General features: G+C 32.0%; 3 protein-coding genes across 3 annotated transcripts; 2 read left to right on the top strand and 1 right to left on the bottom strand.

Annotated features, from left to right (window-relative positions):
• Positions 1-2872: 2872 nt before the first annotated feature.
• LOC8287538 lies at positions 2873-5584 on the top strand. Its single transcript, XM_015722470.3, has 4 exons — positions 2873-3342; positions 3516-3631; positions 3903-4307; positions 5038-5584. The coding sequence occupies exons 1-4, from the start codon at positions 3219-3221 to the stop codon at positions 5101-5103; spliced, it is 711 nt and encodes a 236-aa protein (XP_015577956.1). The 5' UTR covers positions 2873-3218; the 3' UTR covers positions 5104-5584.
• A 2548-nt stretch (positions 5585-8132) lies between these two features.
• LOC8287537 (neurofilament heavy polypeptide) lies at positions 8133-9858 on the top strand. The gene is made up of 2 exons (XM_002524242.3): positions 8133-8353; positions 8468-9858. Exons 1-2 carry the CDS (start codon positions 8206-8208, stop codon positions 9841-9843), a joined length of 1524 nt encoding a protein of 507 aa, XP_002524288.1. The 5' UTR covers positions 8133-8205; the 3' UTR covers positions 9844-9858.
• Positions 9859-13814: 3956 nt separating this feature from the next.
• LOC8287539 (protein ROH1) lies at positions 13815-15414 on the bottom strand. The gene has a single exon (XM_002524241.4). It carries the CDS (start codon positions 15287-15289, stop codon positions 14081-14083), a length of 1209 nt encoding a protein of 402 aa, XP_002524287.1. The 5' UTR covers positions 15290-15414; the 3' UTR covers positions 13815-14080.
• Between the last annotated feature and the right edge of the window lie 604 nt (positions 15415-16018).

Below are 16018 nucleotides of genomic sequence, written 5' to 3'. Positions count from 1 at the left end.
ATCTTAGATTAATTGGGAAAGCTCTTATCCAACCATGAACAATTACAATGCAATTCAATTATAGGGGTAATTAGGTCTTTTCTATCCTGCTCGAGAACGACGTCGCATCTTGAGGGCATAGCGGTAAACTCCATCGTCGGTATAGTTATCTTTCTGCCCTTCATACTTTAAAATTTTCCCTCTTGCAACGACACCCGTTTGAGTGGGTTTTTTTTTGGAAATTTAAAATAAATATATTGTTTTGGTTTTGGCTGATTGTCAAATTTAAGGCTCGTTTAGTGGGTAAATCAAATAGGAACAATGAAACAAAAGTTTGAGTGACTCGGCTTATTTACAAAACATTGATCAGGGGAATGGACGGCAATGTTACGTAAAGTTTGTTCTGGTTCCAGGGAAAATGTGCTCGTCTTGTACATTTGATGTCGGACAAAGCTGTCTCAACTCAATGCGGCCTGATGTAGGGCAACTTTGGAATAGTATTTTTTTTTTTTAGGTATTCTTTTTACCTTCTGTTCCATGCCTTGTTAATTGACACTTCTTATGGTGGCTGCATATTCAAAAGGCCACGCAAATATACATGACAATGGTACATAAAAACGTGACCATTCTGACAGATGAATGCCTTCTCAGATGTTTTGGTTGTTTCTATTTATGATAATTGATTAAAAGAAAACACTTGTGAGAGAGAAAGAGGGGCATTTAGATTTTCATCATAACAACTTTCAGACATTGCTTGTGAAAAAATTCATTGAGGGAGCCAATGGCACTGACCATGAAATAAATCTTGGTGATTAATAATTCTGTTTAATGTAATTATTTTTTATTTTTTCATATGACAGGGAAGCACCATTGTATCTGAGCAACAAAGGTGGAGGGAGTCGGGCTAATATTGAAAGGGAAATATATTGTCATCAGATTTACATCTCCATGAATTTTGAATTTAGTGCAACATTATTGAAGCCTTAATCCATTTTTCTAATAATGCAGTGCTAATTCTTTTAAGCAAAAAATAATGTCAAGTCGTACCTGAATGTGTGTGTATATATATATATATATATATAGATATTTTCTCAGGTCCAATTGCTTTCCGTATGCACTTTTAACAAGTAAATTATCATCTTCGAGGTCTCTTTTATAAGCTTTTGGAAGTACTTCTGTTACTGTTCTATCTTTGTCTTTTAAATCTCTGTCTCAGCTCTTTTCTCGTTGTAGAATTTGCCCCATATTCAAAAATAAGTGTGCCCTTTTGCAATTAAACAGTCAGATTTTTCTGTGTGCCAAGTGAATCAAGAGAGCTCAAATAACATAATTTTATAATTACAGAACTAAATCAATCTTAAAGACAATTAATTTTTATTGGTGCATATTTATTTCCTTTTGCTAATTATATTAAAATTATTGGTCATAAACTTGATATCAAAACCTTTTGGTCATAAACTTGATATCAAAACCTTAGTACAAGTATTCAGTTTTTTACTAAATTATTATATCAGGTGATTACATCTTTAAATAGGTGTTATCTCACAAGCTCTCCATGCTGAATTGTTCTACAGAGTTTTTTCTTTCTTCTTTTCAGTAAAAAATTGTATTATAATCATTTGCAAATTGCCCAAAAAATAATAATTCACTGAGTCAAACTTAACAATCTCTTAAATATCATTCAGAGTTTCAATGATAAATCCAAATTATTATTATTATTATTATTATTATTATAAAGTATAGCAATATAGTTAAAGTGCCTTGATCTTAGGAACCAAGCATGCAAATTCTTCACTACAGACAATGGACTCTATTGTCTCTATGTTTAACCCCATGTATCTAGAGACTAGAAAAGAATGAAGTGGACCACCATCAGTTAGAATCCTAGCTAACTCCAAAATCAAATTGAATAAAGAGAGTGTACCTAATTTGATTTATATTCATTTCCCTCTTTTGCTTGCAATCAATTTTTTTTTTTCATGGAATCCAACATAACATTGGAACATGATTGTTAGTCTGTTTGATGTTGTAATTGTATTTTATCCACTATTGGAAAAAGTATATTCTTTATTATTAATCATCACTAAAACTTGTTTTTTATGATACACTTGAAATTTCTTTTTATGAAAGTAGATTTTAGAGGTAATATTAAACTGATTTTTTGATATGTTAATTTATTGTAAACATGTGTATTTATTCTATTAAAAAGTAAAAGTAAAACTCTTACAAATTAGTGTTATTTTTTTCAAAAAAAAAAAGAAGATAAAAGTACCTTCAACATCTAAATGAATATCCAATTACATTATGAAAATGATAAATGAGACTCTAACCTTGGGAAGACAGTGATAGTGTTTAGTTTTTGTCTTGGTTTTGTTTGTATTAATTAATGGAGAGATTTGGGCTAGGAGTTACTCTTCTCCACTTACAAAAGTAGTCCTCTTTACAAATCTTATATGTTCCCTTGCACATCAAAGTATTATTAGCATCATTGCATTGTACAAATTAAAGAATTAAAAGGACTAATTAAAAAGTAAAGTAAGAGATTTCATGGAGGAAAGTGAAATAAGATTCCTCACCTCCCAAGAAAAAAGAAAAATAATAACATGAAATGATCATAGGCTTCCAAAGGACCTGCAAGCTTATAATCACAGGACTAATCATTTAAGAATAATAATCCCCATCATTTTTTTTATGAGAATAGCACCAATGCTCAAAACTCAAAACCCAAAACTCAAAACTCAAAACTCAAAACCCAAAACCCAAAGTTTTTCCCTTCTTTACTTTATTTAATTATTCACCCTTCCCCTTTTCTATAAAGTTCAGATATAAGGGTTGGATTGGCAAGATTTTCCACAAACAAAATGATTCCAACTTTTACTGTATAAAATAATATAAATTTAACACTATCTCCAATATCCCATTGTCTGTCACCCATTTCAAGCACCTCATCAAATGCCAAACACATCTGACATTTTAACAGTCTTTCTCTCCTTCTCCACTCTCTCATGCCATTCACCTCTCTTTATCTCACTCACTAATACTGATACACATTTTTCAAAACTCTCTTTTGCTGCTTATAATGCCCAAATAGGTCAAGAGATCAAAGGCAACTTCCTGAAGGTCTAATAATATATATATATAAGCTTAGTGTCTTCTTGCTAATTATATTCCTGTCATTATCTAATCTTCCCAACTCTCTCAAGAGCAAGAATAAGAACAAGAGCTAGAGCAAGAACAATATGCTTCTCCTTCTTCTTCTTGCTTTTCTGTCCTGGCTTTCTCAACCTTCTTACTCCAAAACAATACTTGTTGATGGTGTTACAGAGTGGAACAATCCCAATGTTCATGTAGGAGACTCAATCAGTAAGTACTAGTACTTCATTTTATATATATATATATATATATATATATATATATTTTAAGAAACCAACTTTTGTTTTATGTTATTAGTGATGATTTTAGTTTTCTTGATTTGTTTTGTTACCAACTAATATTCCTTCATATTGTCTTTTTATTTTCTCTTTCTTTTATTTCAGTTTTCAAACACAAGTATCACTACAACCTCTACATTTTCCAGAACCAAAGAGCTTTCGATCTCTGCAACTTCACTCAAGCCTCTCTTCTCACCAAACCCAATTCCACCTCCTACATGGTATATCTCTCTCTAACTTGTTTCCAATATTTCAAGAAATGTTCAATCTTTTCCAAAACATCATCTGGGTTCTTGGAAAAAATGGCTCAAGTTTCTTGGTTCTTGTGTTCCTAACCAATTTATATTTACAATGCCAAAACTAACGCTAATAATTATGCTAATCCCATTTCATTTTTTATTGGTTAATCCGCCTATGAATTTTTGAGCTTTGCTGTAATATAATCAGGACTAACAAAAATCTCAATTTCTTGTTTCAAATGAAAAATCAAAGTGGTACCCATCACGCCCTGGTTTCTACTACTTCGCATTCAACAATGGCTCTTTAAAATCTTGCACTCAGAACTCTCAAAAGCTGCCCATAAAGGTCTCTCCAGCAGCACCACCACTCGCAGCTCCAATTCCAGCACCCAATTCAGGTGGTGCAGTGCCGTCTTCTCCAGGTTATCCATGGCCATTCCGTCCTCGAGAAACAGCTTCTTCACCAGCTCCAGAACCTAGTAGTGGTGGTGGTGTAAGCTCGCCAGTGACAGTGCCAACACTGGTGCCTGGAGATAAAGGTGAGGGCAATGGCAATAGCATGCCATTTATAAACAGCAATCCTGCTGTTCCTTTGCCTACTGGTGAAGTTGACTCCGCCACTATCCGCCCATTGCCCTCCTCTGGCCATCATCACCAGGTACCTCTCCTACATTCTAGATTGGCCGGGAGTGATGCACTCATATTAGGCAAAAAATTTGCCCTACATATATACAAACTTTTTCTTTTAATTACCAAAAACATCTTTTATGTTAAAAATATTCCTTAAAATAAAAAGTAAAAAGTATAATGTGGAAGAATATTATGTATATATTATCTTTCCGTATTGTCAAACAAATCAGTACTCTCACACAGTGATCCAGCAAGAAATTTATATGAAAAAGAGAATTTCATCCTTATTAAATACAAATATCATGGAAAAAAGTTATCGAATTTTTTAAAAAAAATTAAAGATGAAAAATCTGCAGAAAACATAAAGAAAGATTAAATATTTTATAAGTTAGGGAGCCATAATAAAATATATGTAAAATTATTAGATGTGCCAAGAATATATATATATAATGACATTTAGATAGGTGAAGCTTTACTTTTTTCTTCTTTGTCCTAATAATTAAACACTCAATTATTATGCAAATAATAAAATATTCATTCACCTAAAAATTTGACATTAATTCAACACATATTATGGGTAAAAAGAAGTATTTATTTAACAACAGAAATGGCTTTTTACATTTCTTCTCAAAATTAAGATTTTAACTGAGAGAAGAAAACAGGAAATCCATTCTTTTAAACAAAATTTTTTACATGTGATGATGATGTGGTTTTGATGGGCATATTGATTGGACAAGGCTTTTGGGTGGGAAATGCAGGTTTCACTGGGGTTACTTGGAGCTCACATGGCACTGTTTTGTGTGGCTTTGCTGCTACTGCTGTAAAAAGAAAAAAAGAAAGAAAAAGAAGAAGAAGAAGAAGAAGAAGAAGAAGATGGGAGACAAAGAAAGAAAATGGCTGAGCTGCAAACTTGGTGTAAAAAGCAAAGAAAAGAGAATGATCTTGAGTATGCTAAGTATGCACTAATTAAGTATGGTTTAAAAGAGTTCAAAGTAGCTTTAAGTATGATGATTATGATGCTATATGAACCCTATATTTTGGAATCATTGGCACTTTTGATTCTTTTTTTTTTTTTTTTTTTTTTTGAGGGGGCCATGCAATTGATTGATTGCTGCTTTTCCTGTTGTGGTCTTTTCCTTTTCTTTCTTTTTCCCTCTCCTCCTTTCCTCATTTTTGTATATTTGAATGGAATTTGAAGTCCCAAACACCAACTAGCTTTTAGGTAAAGTAATTTTCTCTTTTTTTTCTTGGACCCATGTCACTTCAATGTTATGATTGTTAATTAAATTACTAGTTTATGACTCACTCTTTCCACTCTTACAAAATATATATTGCAAATTTACTCCAACCAACAACAAATTGAAATTATTGTGGTATGTGTTTACATATTTGATTAATTGAATACTACTTACCTTAGATAGTCCATATGACAATTTTTAAGACTCAAGTCTTAATTAGTTCTTGTAGCAGAAAACAAATTAGGGTCACAATCTTTGTTGTACTGGAAATCTTAATAGGATTACATGTTGTCACTCAAAGCCTAAAGATAAAAACAATCCAGTCTTTCTTTTTCTTTTCCTTTTTTTTTTTCGATTTTTAATAAATTTTTTTCAACTGTATTTTAATTTAATAATTACGGTATAATTTCATAATAACTTATAAAATTAATTAATTAATTAGCATGTGCTTTTTCCCATGTGACATCCATGCTCAACTTTTTATCCTATAAATTTACCTTTTTATCCTTATAAATAAAATTGCAAATGAATTGAAAAGTTTTAGATATAATTGCAAAAAGTCAAAAGATTTATATATATATATATATATAAGAATTTATTTATTTATAGAAAATTATATCAGTTCTTAAAAAGATTTAACTTTGTATTTAATTGTGCTATTTTTCTAAAAATGCAAATAAAAAATAAATTTTCATGTTTTCACAATTATAAGTAGATTTTAAAAAATAATTTTAACATGTTTTTACATTTTTTTTTTATAAAAAGTCTATTGTTTTCAAATGAAAGTGTTTTACTTTATTTAATTCAAATTTATCCTTTAAATTTAAAATATTATCCAAATAAAAAATTAAAAAGTTTTTTTATATTAATAAATATGTTTAATTTTTTTTTATAAAAATAAAAAATGTATTTTACCTTAAAAATTAAAAGATGAAAATAATTTTTTTTTTTTTTTTTACAACTAAAGAGGCTCCAAGTATTTATGTTAACAAAGATAAAAAGGTAAATTTCTGAAAATATCCAGCATTACTGCTACGTGGGTAAAGAAGTCAATTGCACAACTTAAAAGAAAAATGCAATATAACTATCAAATTAGGATCGAATTACAAAAATAAAATAAAAACTTTGATTAAAATTCCAAAAGATGGAAAAATTTAGGTTACTGTGATGATTAGGCCTCGCTCAAATAAGCCAACGAAATTTAAGTAATATATATATATATATATATATAATTTTTTCAAATATGTGTTTAATTTTTGACATTATAGAATTTTTATTTTGACATGTGTATTATTTTTGACACATGGGATTCAAATTTATGTGTAATTTTATAGTTTTTTATTAATTTAATGATTAATAAATTATATTTCTAATTAAACATAGCCTTTCATATTAAGATATAGGATATTAATTATATTTTAATGTTATATTAACTAATAAATAATTTTCTAATCAGATAATAATATTAATTCTATCCTAAAAAATAGTAGCATACTAATATTATATTAACTAATAAATAATTTTCTAATTAGATAATGATATTAAATTTATCTTAAAAAATAGCATATTAATTATATTTTAATATTATATTAACTAATAAATTAATTTTCTAATTAGATTTATTATCTAATATAGAAAATAACATCTTAAATTATATTTAATAATAAATTAAATTTCTAATTCTAAAAATAGTAATATTAATTATATTAATATGTTAATTTATAATATTAAAATTAATTAATAAATAAATTTTATATTATTGCATTAATAAAAATTTAAAAAAATTAAAAATATTTAAAAATAGTTAGTTTGTTATTATTTTTTAAAATTCTACATAGCAATATTAAATTTAAAAATTTTATTAAATTATATCTATTAATTTAATTTTATAATCAAAATAATAATAATGGTCGTACAATATACGATAAACGACTAATAATTCTAAGTTGAGAATCTTAAAAGAAAACCTCAAAACATTATGCTATTGCCACTTTGTAGTAGTTTTTGTGTTTATTTGATTTTTTGAGATTGGGAAATTGCCCAAAAAAGAAATCCAAAAAGTCATTGGATAACAAATATGATTTGACCTAAAGTCAAAGTGACCACATTTTGTCAAGGTAGCTTTGGTCATGACTCAAGACTATATGATTATTATAAGGATGAAATTTTGGTATGTTGATTCTTGATATTTAATATTCAATAAGACTTTTCTTTTCATATCGTAAATAATTTGGAATATTTTTCTATTTTTTGTTACATCTCGCATCTATTTTCTGTGATATTTATTATTTTTATTAAATTAAATTTAAAAATATTAAGAGACAATTTTATAAAAGTAAAATATACCGTCCATTGAAGAAGTGAGAAAAAGAAAAAGGCAGGTAATTAGGAAAAAGAAAACGTAATCATTTTGTTTAAGGTTGCTGCAGTATCAAATGTAGCCGTTAGCTTCCCGCCAAGGCAAAAGAAGCAACCGACTTTTAAACTGTTTAAACCCTTCTGACAATATAATATTAGGAAGCAATGAATATGTGCTTTTCTCATTTGCATACACCAAAACCACCATTTTTCTCAATTTTCCTTTTTTTATTTCCTTTTCTTATGTCCGAATAACTTGGCTTAATCTCCCACATGTCTCTCAATTTCCTGAAACAATTGGGACAAAAAAAACCAGAAGGCTAAAGAGGTATGGAGCTAGAATTGGGACTAAAGATCACCCGCAACAGAGATGATATCACTTCTCATGCCAATCTTCGAATTACTAAAGATTTCACCGGTCCTCTCTTCTTGTCTAGAGAAACTGATACCATGTTCCTCCTTATTGCTTATCTCAAAGGTTTTTTTTTTTCTTATTAATTTTTTTAACAGCATTTACTATTCTTGTTGATTGTTCTTGTTCTTTTTAATTGGATGTTGTAACTGAAGTTTTAAAAAAAAATTCATGATGCAGGGTTTAAAAGAGAGAACATTGAGATCGATATTAATAAAGATGGTGATCGGATTACGATTAACGGGAAGAGGGCAGTTCAGGAGATGGTGTTGTCAGGTTGGATTATATGCAAGAAAGATGTAGAGTTAAGAGCATTCCGGAAGGTTTTCCAAATTCCTGACGGGGTCGTTTTGGATCGAGTCAAGGCGAAGTTCAATGACAAAGAATCAAGTTTGACAATTGTTATGCCGAAATTGGTGAAAGGAATGCAAGGCGTTGAGATTCAAGAAGTGAAGGAGTTTGATATAGGAGAACCCCATGCAACTCAAAGTGGTCATGATTGTAAGCTTCCTGAAGGAGAACATAAGGAGCTTAAGAAAAAGAGAAATGAAGAAGCTGAAGAAGTTGGGCAGAAAGAGATTGGAAGAAAGGAACCTGAAACGCCGCGAATTATTACAGATGAGAATGCTAAAGAGATAGCTGAAGTGTTTCCTGACAATAGTAAAGAGATGATGCTACGGGAAAAACCTGAAGAGTCAAAAATCAAAAGAGTTGTAGAGAAGAACGTCGATGAAGGAGAATTCCAAAAAATGAAAGATGTGGCTGAAGCAGAATTGGCGCCTGAAAGATTTGTGGATATGAAATTACAAGAGAAACCAGAAATTGAAGGTGGAAAAGAATCGGAAGGAGCCACTCCTGAAAAGGCAGAATCTCCTGATATGGCTGCTACGAGTCAAGTAATTGCAGCTACGGAACCTGAGAAAGTTAAAAAAGAGAAAAAGATAGAGCGTCCAGAGGAAAAGAAACTAAACCCAAGCAAGAAGCTTCCGCAGTTGAAAGAACAGCAGAAGCAACAGGATAAACCAGAGGCTGAGATTGTAGAAGAAGAAAAAATCGAAGAACATGGTCATGAACGAGAGGGCACTAAATTTACAGAAGCTGAAAAACAGGAAATCGGAAATCCACCAACTCAATTTGAACAGGGACAAGCAACAGAAGCAGTGAAAGAATCAAGAGAGCAGGAAAGTGAGGGAAAGGTTCAAGAAACAAAAAATTCTGATGCTGATAAAAAACAAAACCAAGCTGAAATTGAGCACTCAAAACAACAGCCGAAGAGAAATGAAGACAACGGACAAGCAGAAAATCCTGATGGTACAGGAAATGAAATCGAACAAGAGGCAAATGATAAGGCAAAACTTCCAGAAGGAAAACAAATGGAGGAGCATGAATTGCTGGAAATAGAGAAACAGAAAGAACACGTAGAACAAGCAGCTAAAGCAAAAAATGCTGCTTCAAAAGGATCTAAGCTAAGTTCTCCTCTTGTTGTGGCAGGGTCAGCTATCCTTGTATCTCTTATAGTGCTTGTCATTAATTTCATCAGAGATAAAAGAAGATGAATCACATTTGCTATATTCTCATTATTGTATTGTTATTGTAAAATCCAGTCTTATCTTTATTGTCCATACCGCACTCTCTCCCAGGACTATAGCCAGTTTCTTGTTGATAAAACAAATTTTATGTGCCTTGTCAAGTTTCTGAAAGTATGTGCTTTTCTTTAGTCATTCATTTTTGAGAATTGGAAAAAGTATTGTAATTTGTGAAATGTAAACAAGAGCTATTTTCAACAGGGAATTCCATCTATTATTCACCTGATGATTGAAAAGCATTGTGAGACCCTGCTATCTCTTCTCTTTGATGCATAGTCAGGTCCTGTACAGTGGGAATACGATAGAGTTTTCCATTTCCGACTAGTTATCAAAATCTTGTCTTACTAATCAAAAAATTACAGAACAGAAGTAGTGGCCAATCTCTAGTTCTAGGGTAATGCTAGATTCTTTTTTTCTTTTTGAAAAGAAAAAAAAAAATCTATCACTTGTTAAATGAATAATAATATAACAGATTAATAAAATAAAATAAATTTTTGTGAGTCATGCTATTACTTCAGTTCCTTCTATTTTTTTATGAATTTATATGTATACAGGCTTAATTTTGATATAATTTTGTATTAATATAATTTTTATTTTATTTTTAATACTAGCTTATATAAATATAACTAATAGGTTATTTTCTTATTTTAATAATGATTCTAATTCTAAAAAGTAACCTATTAATTATATTTTTATTATTAATTTATAAACAAAATTAATATACTAACTAATAATATTTAAAAACTTAAATATTAAAAAATTTATTAAAAATATTCTAAATACTAAATTTGAATCTCATTTAGCTAACTATGCCATTTATTAAATTTTTATTACAGGTGTTTGATTTTTTATTAATAAATTTTTATACATATAATTATCTTTTTTAATAAGAAGTAAAGTTCTGATTTAACTAATTCCAGCAATTATTTTCTTATATATATATCACTAGTTCAAATAATTTTTTTTTTTTTTTTAACTGGGTAGTTCAAATAATTGTAAAACAAAGTAACTTGCATTATAATGTACCATAGCAACAGCGCAGAGTTAGCTGTAGAAGCCGAAAAGAGAACCGCCCCATTTCAGCATTTAAATTCATAAAGCACTCGAAATAAACAAAATGGTGGGCTAACATCAAAGAAGCTAATAAGTAATAATTCATAATATAAAAATATATATCCATTTGTATTGACAGATGTATGGAGCATATGAAAGCCAGGATTTGGACCACAGATCTCTGTAGTTTTGACCTTCTCTATGCTTTACCCATTTTGGTGTTTCAATTCAATGAAAATAGTTGAAAGGTTGAAAGAACAGAAGAAAAAGAAAACCCATAACAGAATTGAATAGCCTTATTAATGTTAGTACCCATCATCATATTCACACCCAAGTAAAAGAAAGAAATTGAGCATTCCAACTGTATACATTCTTACAACTGTTTTCTTGTACTCTTAACAGCTTTTCGTAATTAAAGCTTAGGAGTTACAGACAGCTAAATAGGAATAGAATAGGATGTTGCAAGGACACAGGCCAATGTTAAAATCTGGCAGCCAATCTCCAATTTCTTTGGTAGGTATGCAAGTGACCAACCTCTTTCTATTCATGATTGTTATATTTCACCAACCATAGCTTTCTGCTGCAATTAAAATGATTAGATGGTTTGAGATAATCTTTTTATTTTTAATATAAATTTTCTTTTCTCCTCTAAATAGCTAATATTGATATTAAAGAGAATTGATGGATTCAGGATTTCCATTAGTCTATTCTCTTGGACCAACTGTTTATAGTAGAGAAACTTTGCCCACCAAAATTTGACTAGACATAGGCCAGCAATGCCCCCCCCCCCCCCCCCCCAACTAGTTGAGAACTTGAGAGTAGGAGCAATGTCTAATATTATTCTACAACAACTTCTTCTGGTGAAGCTTCAACAAGTGTTTGCACTTTCAGACACTAACCAGAAGAACAGACATGAGGTGCACCACATAATCCTGCCGACAACCATTGCAAGCAGAACCATTTGTGGCTAGAAACTCGGACATGAATTGGTAACATTTTGTTGCATGCTACATTTATTTTCACCACTTCAGGATATCATTTGCCCTCATCATCAACAGTATTTTATTTTAAGAAAAATAAAAGAAGAAGAGAAAACTGCAGCACTAGCTTTGTCCAGAATAAAACTCATGCACACTGAACAGGACAAATTCTTCACAAAAGTCCTTAATCAGCCAGAGCATCACAGGGCACTAGCCACTTGTATAGGTTGCTTCAACGACAAATTACTTCAAGCTGATAGATAAAATACCAATGAAAAGTTATACCCACAGAAATTCAACAAAGAGATCCATCAATTTTGCTTTTGAAAATGGGAGAACATATTAGACAAAGATGGAAAAGAGTACAGACCATATTTAGACATAAAGAGAAGGGGGGAGATAGAGTGGAGAAATTAGGATAGAAGAATGTGCGATAGAAGCTTTAGAAACCCCACATTAAAGAAAAGCATCATAAAACCTGATGTAAAGTCAGTCCATGAAATAATGAATATCGTTGGTTGACATGTCAAAGACAGACAATAGATTTAGATTCTAACTAGTGCACCAACTATCCAAATCCAAAATCCTTCCAAATTCAATAATGCTTTCTCCATTTCAATGCAATCCAAGTGCAAACTCCATTCAATACGGGCTATGCTTCTTGCTGAAAAGAGAACTGTTATCTGATGGAGATCAATGATGTTAATAACAGTCCTCTTTGCAGAAACAAGCTGAAGTGAACAGCAGAATGTTGCTTCAGAGACACACTTGTAATATATATTCCAACCCAGAATCAATTGATGTAATATTTTTTCCTAACCGAATAAAAATCTATAGAATATTGAAAGTATATAAAGGCTTTGTCAACAAAAGCAAGCTAAAAGAGAGTAAAGATAACGGGAAAAAAAATTAAAATTTCCCACCCACAAATAGGAATTCTAGAATAGATACAATAACTGCAGAAGTTCTATGCCAATGCAACTTCCAGAACATCAAATGAGACTGAATCAAAGTCAACTACACACAGATGCCATAAACTATAGCTCAAAGATAATTTATTCTAAGTTGGACCATTTTTTTTTTATAGCATTTGCATAAAAAAAGAAAAGAAAAATATAAGGAGCCTGACCTTGATATGCCAGCAAATCAAAGTATAATGAACTTCTCTCTCTATTAAGGGAAAGCTGGAACTTTAAGTATAACAGGTTAGAGACAGCATTGCTATAGTGCAAGCAGAAATTGCAATTCATGCAGTAATTGTTTAAGAATCATAATATAATTATGCAGTTTAAAGGAGATGTCCAAATTGAATATGAAACCCCTCCTTTGCTTCGCAGAAAAAAAAAATAGATATGGCAGTTGCAGAAAAAAAAAATTAAATAATGAATATATAAAGAACATAGAGAATAAACAAGATCTAACTCTGTCCTCTTCCATGGGGACAACAAAGGTAAGATAAGATATGAGCCTACAATGAGAAATTGGACAACGCCTTACAAGGCCAGTTAATGGATGCATCATTCCCAGTTAAATAATACACAAAAAGCTTCAGAGATAACCGGCTAGATACTCATAAATGAGATGTTGGGAGATAACAGCAATACATTCCTGCTCAGAAAAATGCAAGAGGAATATATATAGCACAAGAAAAAGAAACTGAGAACATTTTGAACCACCTGCAGGGTCGACGGTAAACAGGGGAAACAGAGAATTTTATCACATTAATAACTGACACAACTTTTGTTTTTGTCTTTTTTTTTTTTTGGCATTCCTTCAACCATCACATTTTCCATATGGACTCGTAATAAACTGCAGAAGATTGAAAATGAAAAACTGCAAGTATCCTCCCTTGCAATATGTATACCATCAACAAAACAAAAAGGACGAGGCGAAATAAACAACAGGAAGTCAGCTACAACAGCAAGATGCAATTTTTACTGGGAAATTTTGATTATACAAATCGCAACAACAAGCTGGAGATCAGCACGATGAACCACAGAATTTCCATATCCTACATTTCCTTTACACAATATATTGGTTGATAAATACAAGAATTCTTTTTCTTTTTTTCCTTTTTTTTCGCTTCCTTGCCCGTTTATTTTCAAAGCATTCCTCTTCTTTTACCATTCCAAAATCACCGCATTCACATAAAGGCTATTGATAAATCCAATATATCAATCATTCTGATTCACTCTACCCAAAGAGTCAAGCCCTTCAGTCCTGCTATGAACAATCCTGTGAAACACCTCTCTAACTTGTCTCTCCAACGGGTCCAATCCCTCCTTCATTACGTCACAAACCTGCCCCAATTCTCGCACTCTTAGCCTCACCTCCGCTTCCTTGTCCTCCGTCAAAGGAAACTGAACCGAATCAGCCAGTTCAGCCAAAAACTTAGTACACTTATCCATCAGATAAATCTCTCTCAACAACCCACAAGCATTTCTCCTATCCCTCTTCCTAGACTCATCAAAAACCCTCTCGTGCAATGACTGTATTGCCGAGGCCCACATAAAATGTCTAGGAATAGAGAAATGCACTTGCAAACCCCTATCTTGACAAGGAATAGCAGCCACCATAGTCCACATTACAAACAGCAAAATCGAATTCATAGTATAAACAGCAACTGCAATTCCATTAGTAGCCACAATTTCATTACCTTTAGGAGCCACCAAATTGTTCCCAATAGCCTGAAGCTGTCTAGCAGCAGACCAAGACCGCGAAACACTCCAAGATAACGATCTAAAATGCCCCAGACTCCGATGATTATGATGCTGGTCTTTAGATGATGCGTTTTGTCGCCCAAAAGACCTGTTCCTGTGAGCTATCGCGGCAGCGGTTGATTCTCTCTCGTCAAGCATTGAGATTGATAAATCAACCAGCGCCTTTTTAGCTCTCCGAAACTGCCCTTCACCAATCATTCTCTGATTATTGTCGCCTAAAGCGCAAAGAACAATCTCGATCAACTTCTTCCATTCCCTGATCTGCTCAATTCCATCTCTAATCGCATTACAAAGATCTAAAGCTTTAACACTCCGCTCAAAGAAATCCTGAATTAAACGATCTAAAGGAGATTTAATAACAAGCGATCTGTTCTTCAACAACAAGACCCTAAAATCCTCCTGACAATCAAGAAAACAGTTTAACAATTTCCGGATCCAAGATAGAGAAAGCAAGTCATCCGACCCGGCCGAGGACAAATCGCTGAACCGGTCAGCTACTTGCTTTTGAAACGCTTCCAGTTCGAGCTCACGCTCGTTTGCGGATGCAAAATGATGATTCTGTGTAGGCGAATCCATCGAATGAACCTGCTCCCGACGGAGGCTCAAAATCGAACGGCCGAACGACGCTGCTGCTGATGATCCTTGATAATCCGTCGCGGGCATTCTTACATTTAGCGACGAGAGAGGAAATATGTTCTTTTTCCTATCTTTTGTTTTTTTGGAAGAGGCTAAAAAGGAGGACGACGACGATGAGAAACCCTAAAGAAATGAGAAGGGCGTTTTATTGTGTGATATTTGGACCGCGTTTTATGGTGGGTCGGGAAGGGAAAATTAATAATATAAATAAAAATAAAATACAATTTGTTAATTTTATAATTAATTACCTCAATTAGTATATTTTGCTTTTATGAGAGAATTTTCTCTTTTTTTTATTTCTTTTTGTTCTAATGTTATAACACGCGGACACACGCAGCGAACACGTCTTACCTTGTTAGAAGAGAAAATAATATAAGCACTGTAATTGGGATTCATAGTGACCGTTCGATGAGAATATACTGTCATTATCGATGGACAGTGAGAAGTGGGGCTTGGAGGGAAATCAGTAACGTTGCCCGGCTTGGATATCTGGGGGAATGTGGAAACACGTGGAGGATTGAGAGTGGAGATGACAGGGTCAGCATTGGGAGGGAGTACACGTGGAGAGTACAGCTGGGTCTTCGTTGGCGCGTACAGAGAACAACAGTGAGGGGACTTGGTCTGGTTTTCAGTACGGTTATTAGTATTACTACTTGTAGTCTTCTTCTAGAACTAGAATCATTTCTCTATATTTAACTACTTTTTATTTTGAAGGAATATCTTTTCTTTCAACCAAAAATTATGGATTCATATTCA

Source organism: Ricinus communis, chromosome 2 (genome assembly GCF_019578655.1).
Source record: "Ricinus communis isolate WT05 ecotype wild-type chromosome 2, ASM1957865v1, whole genome shotgun sequence".
NCBI classification, from domain to species: Eukaryota; Viridiplantae; Streptophyta; class Magnoliopsida; order Malpighiales; family Euphorbiaceae; genus Ricinus; species Ricinus communis.
Note: the sequence above shows the minus strand (reverse complement) of the source record. Positions and strands in the feature narration are given on the sequence as shown.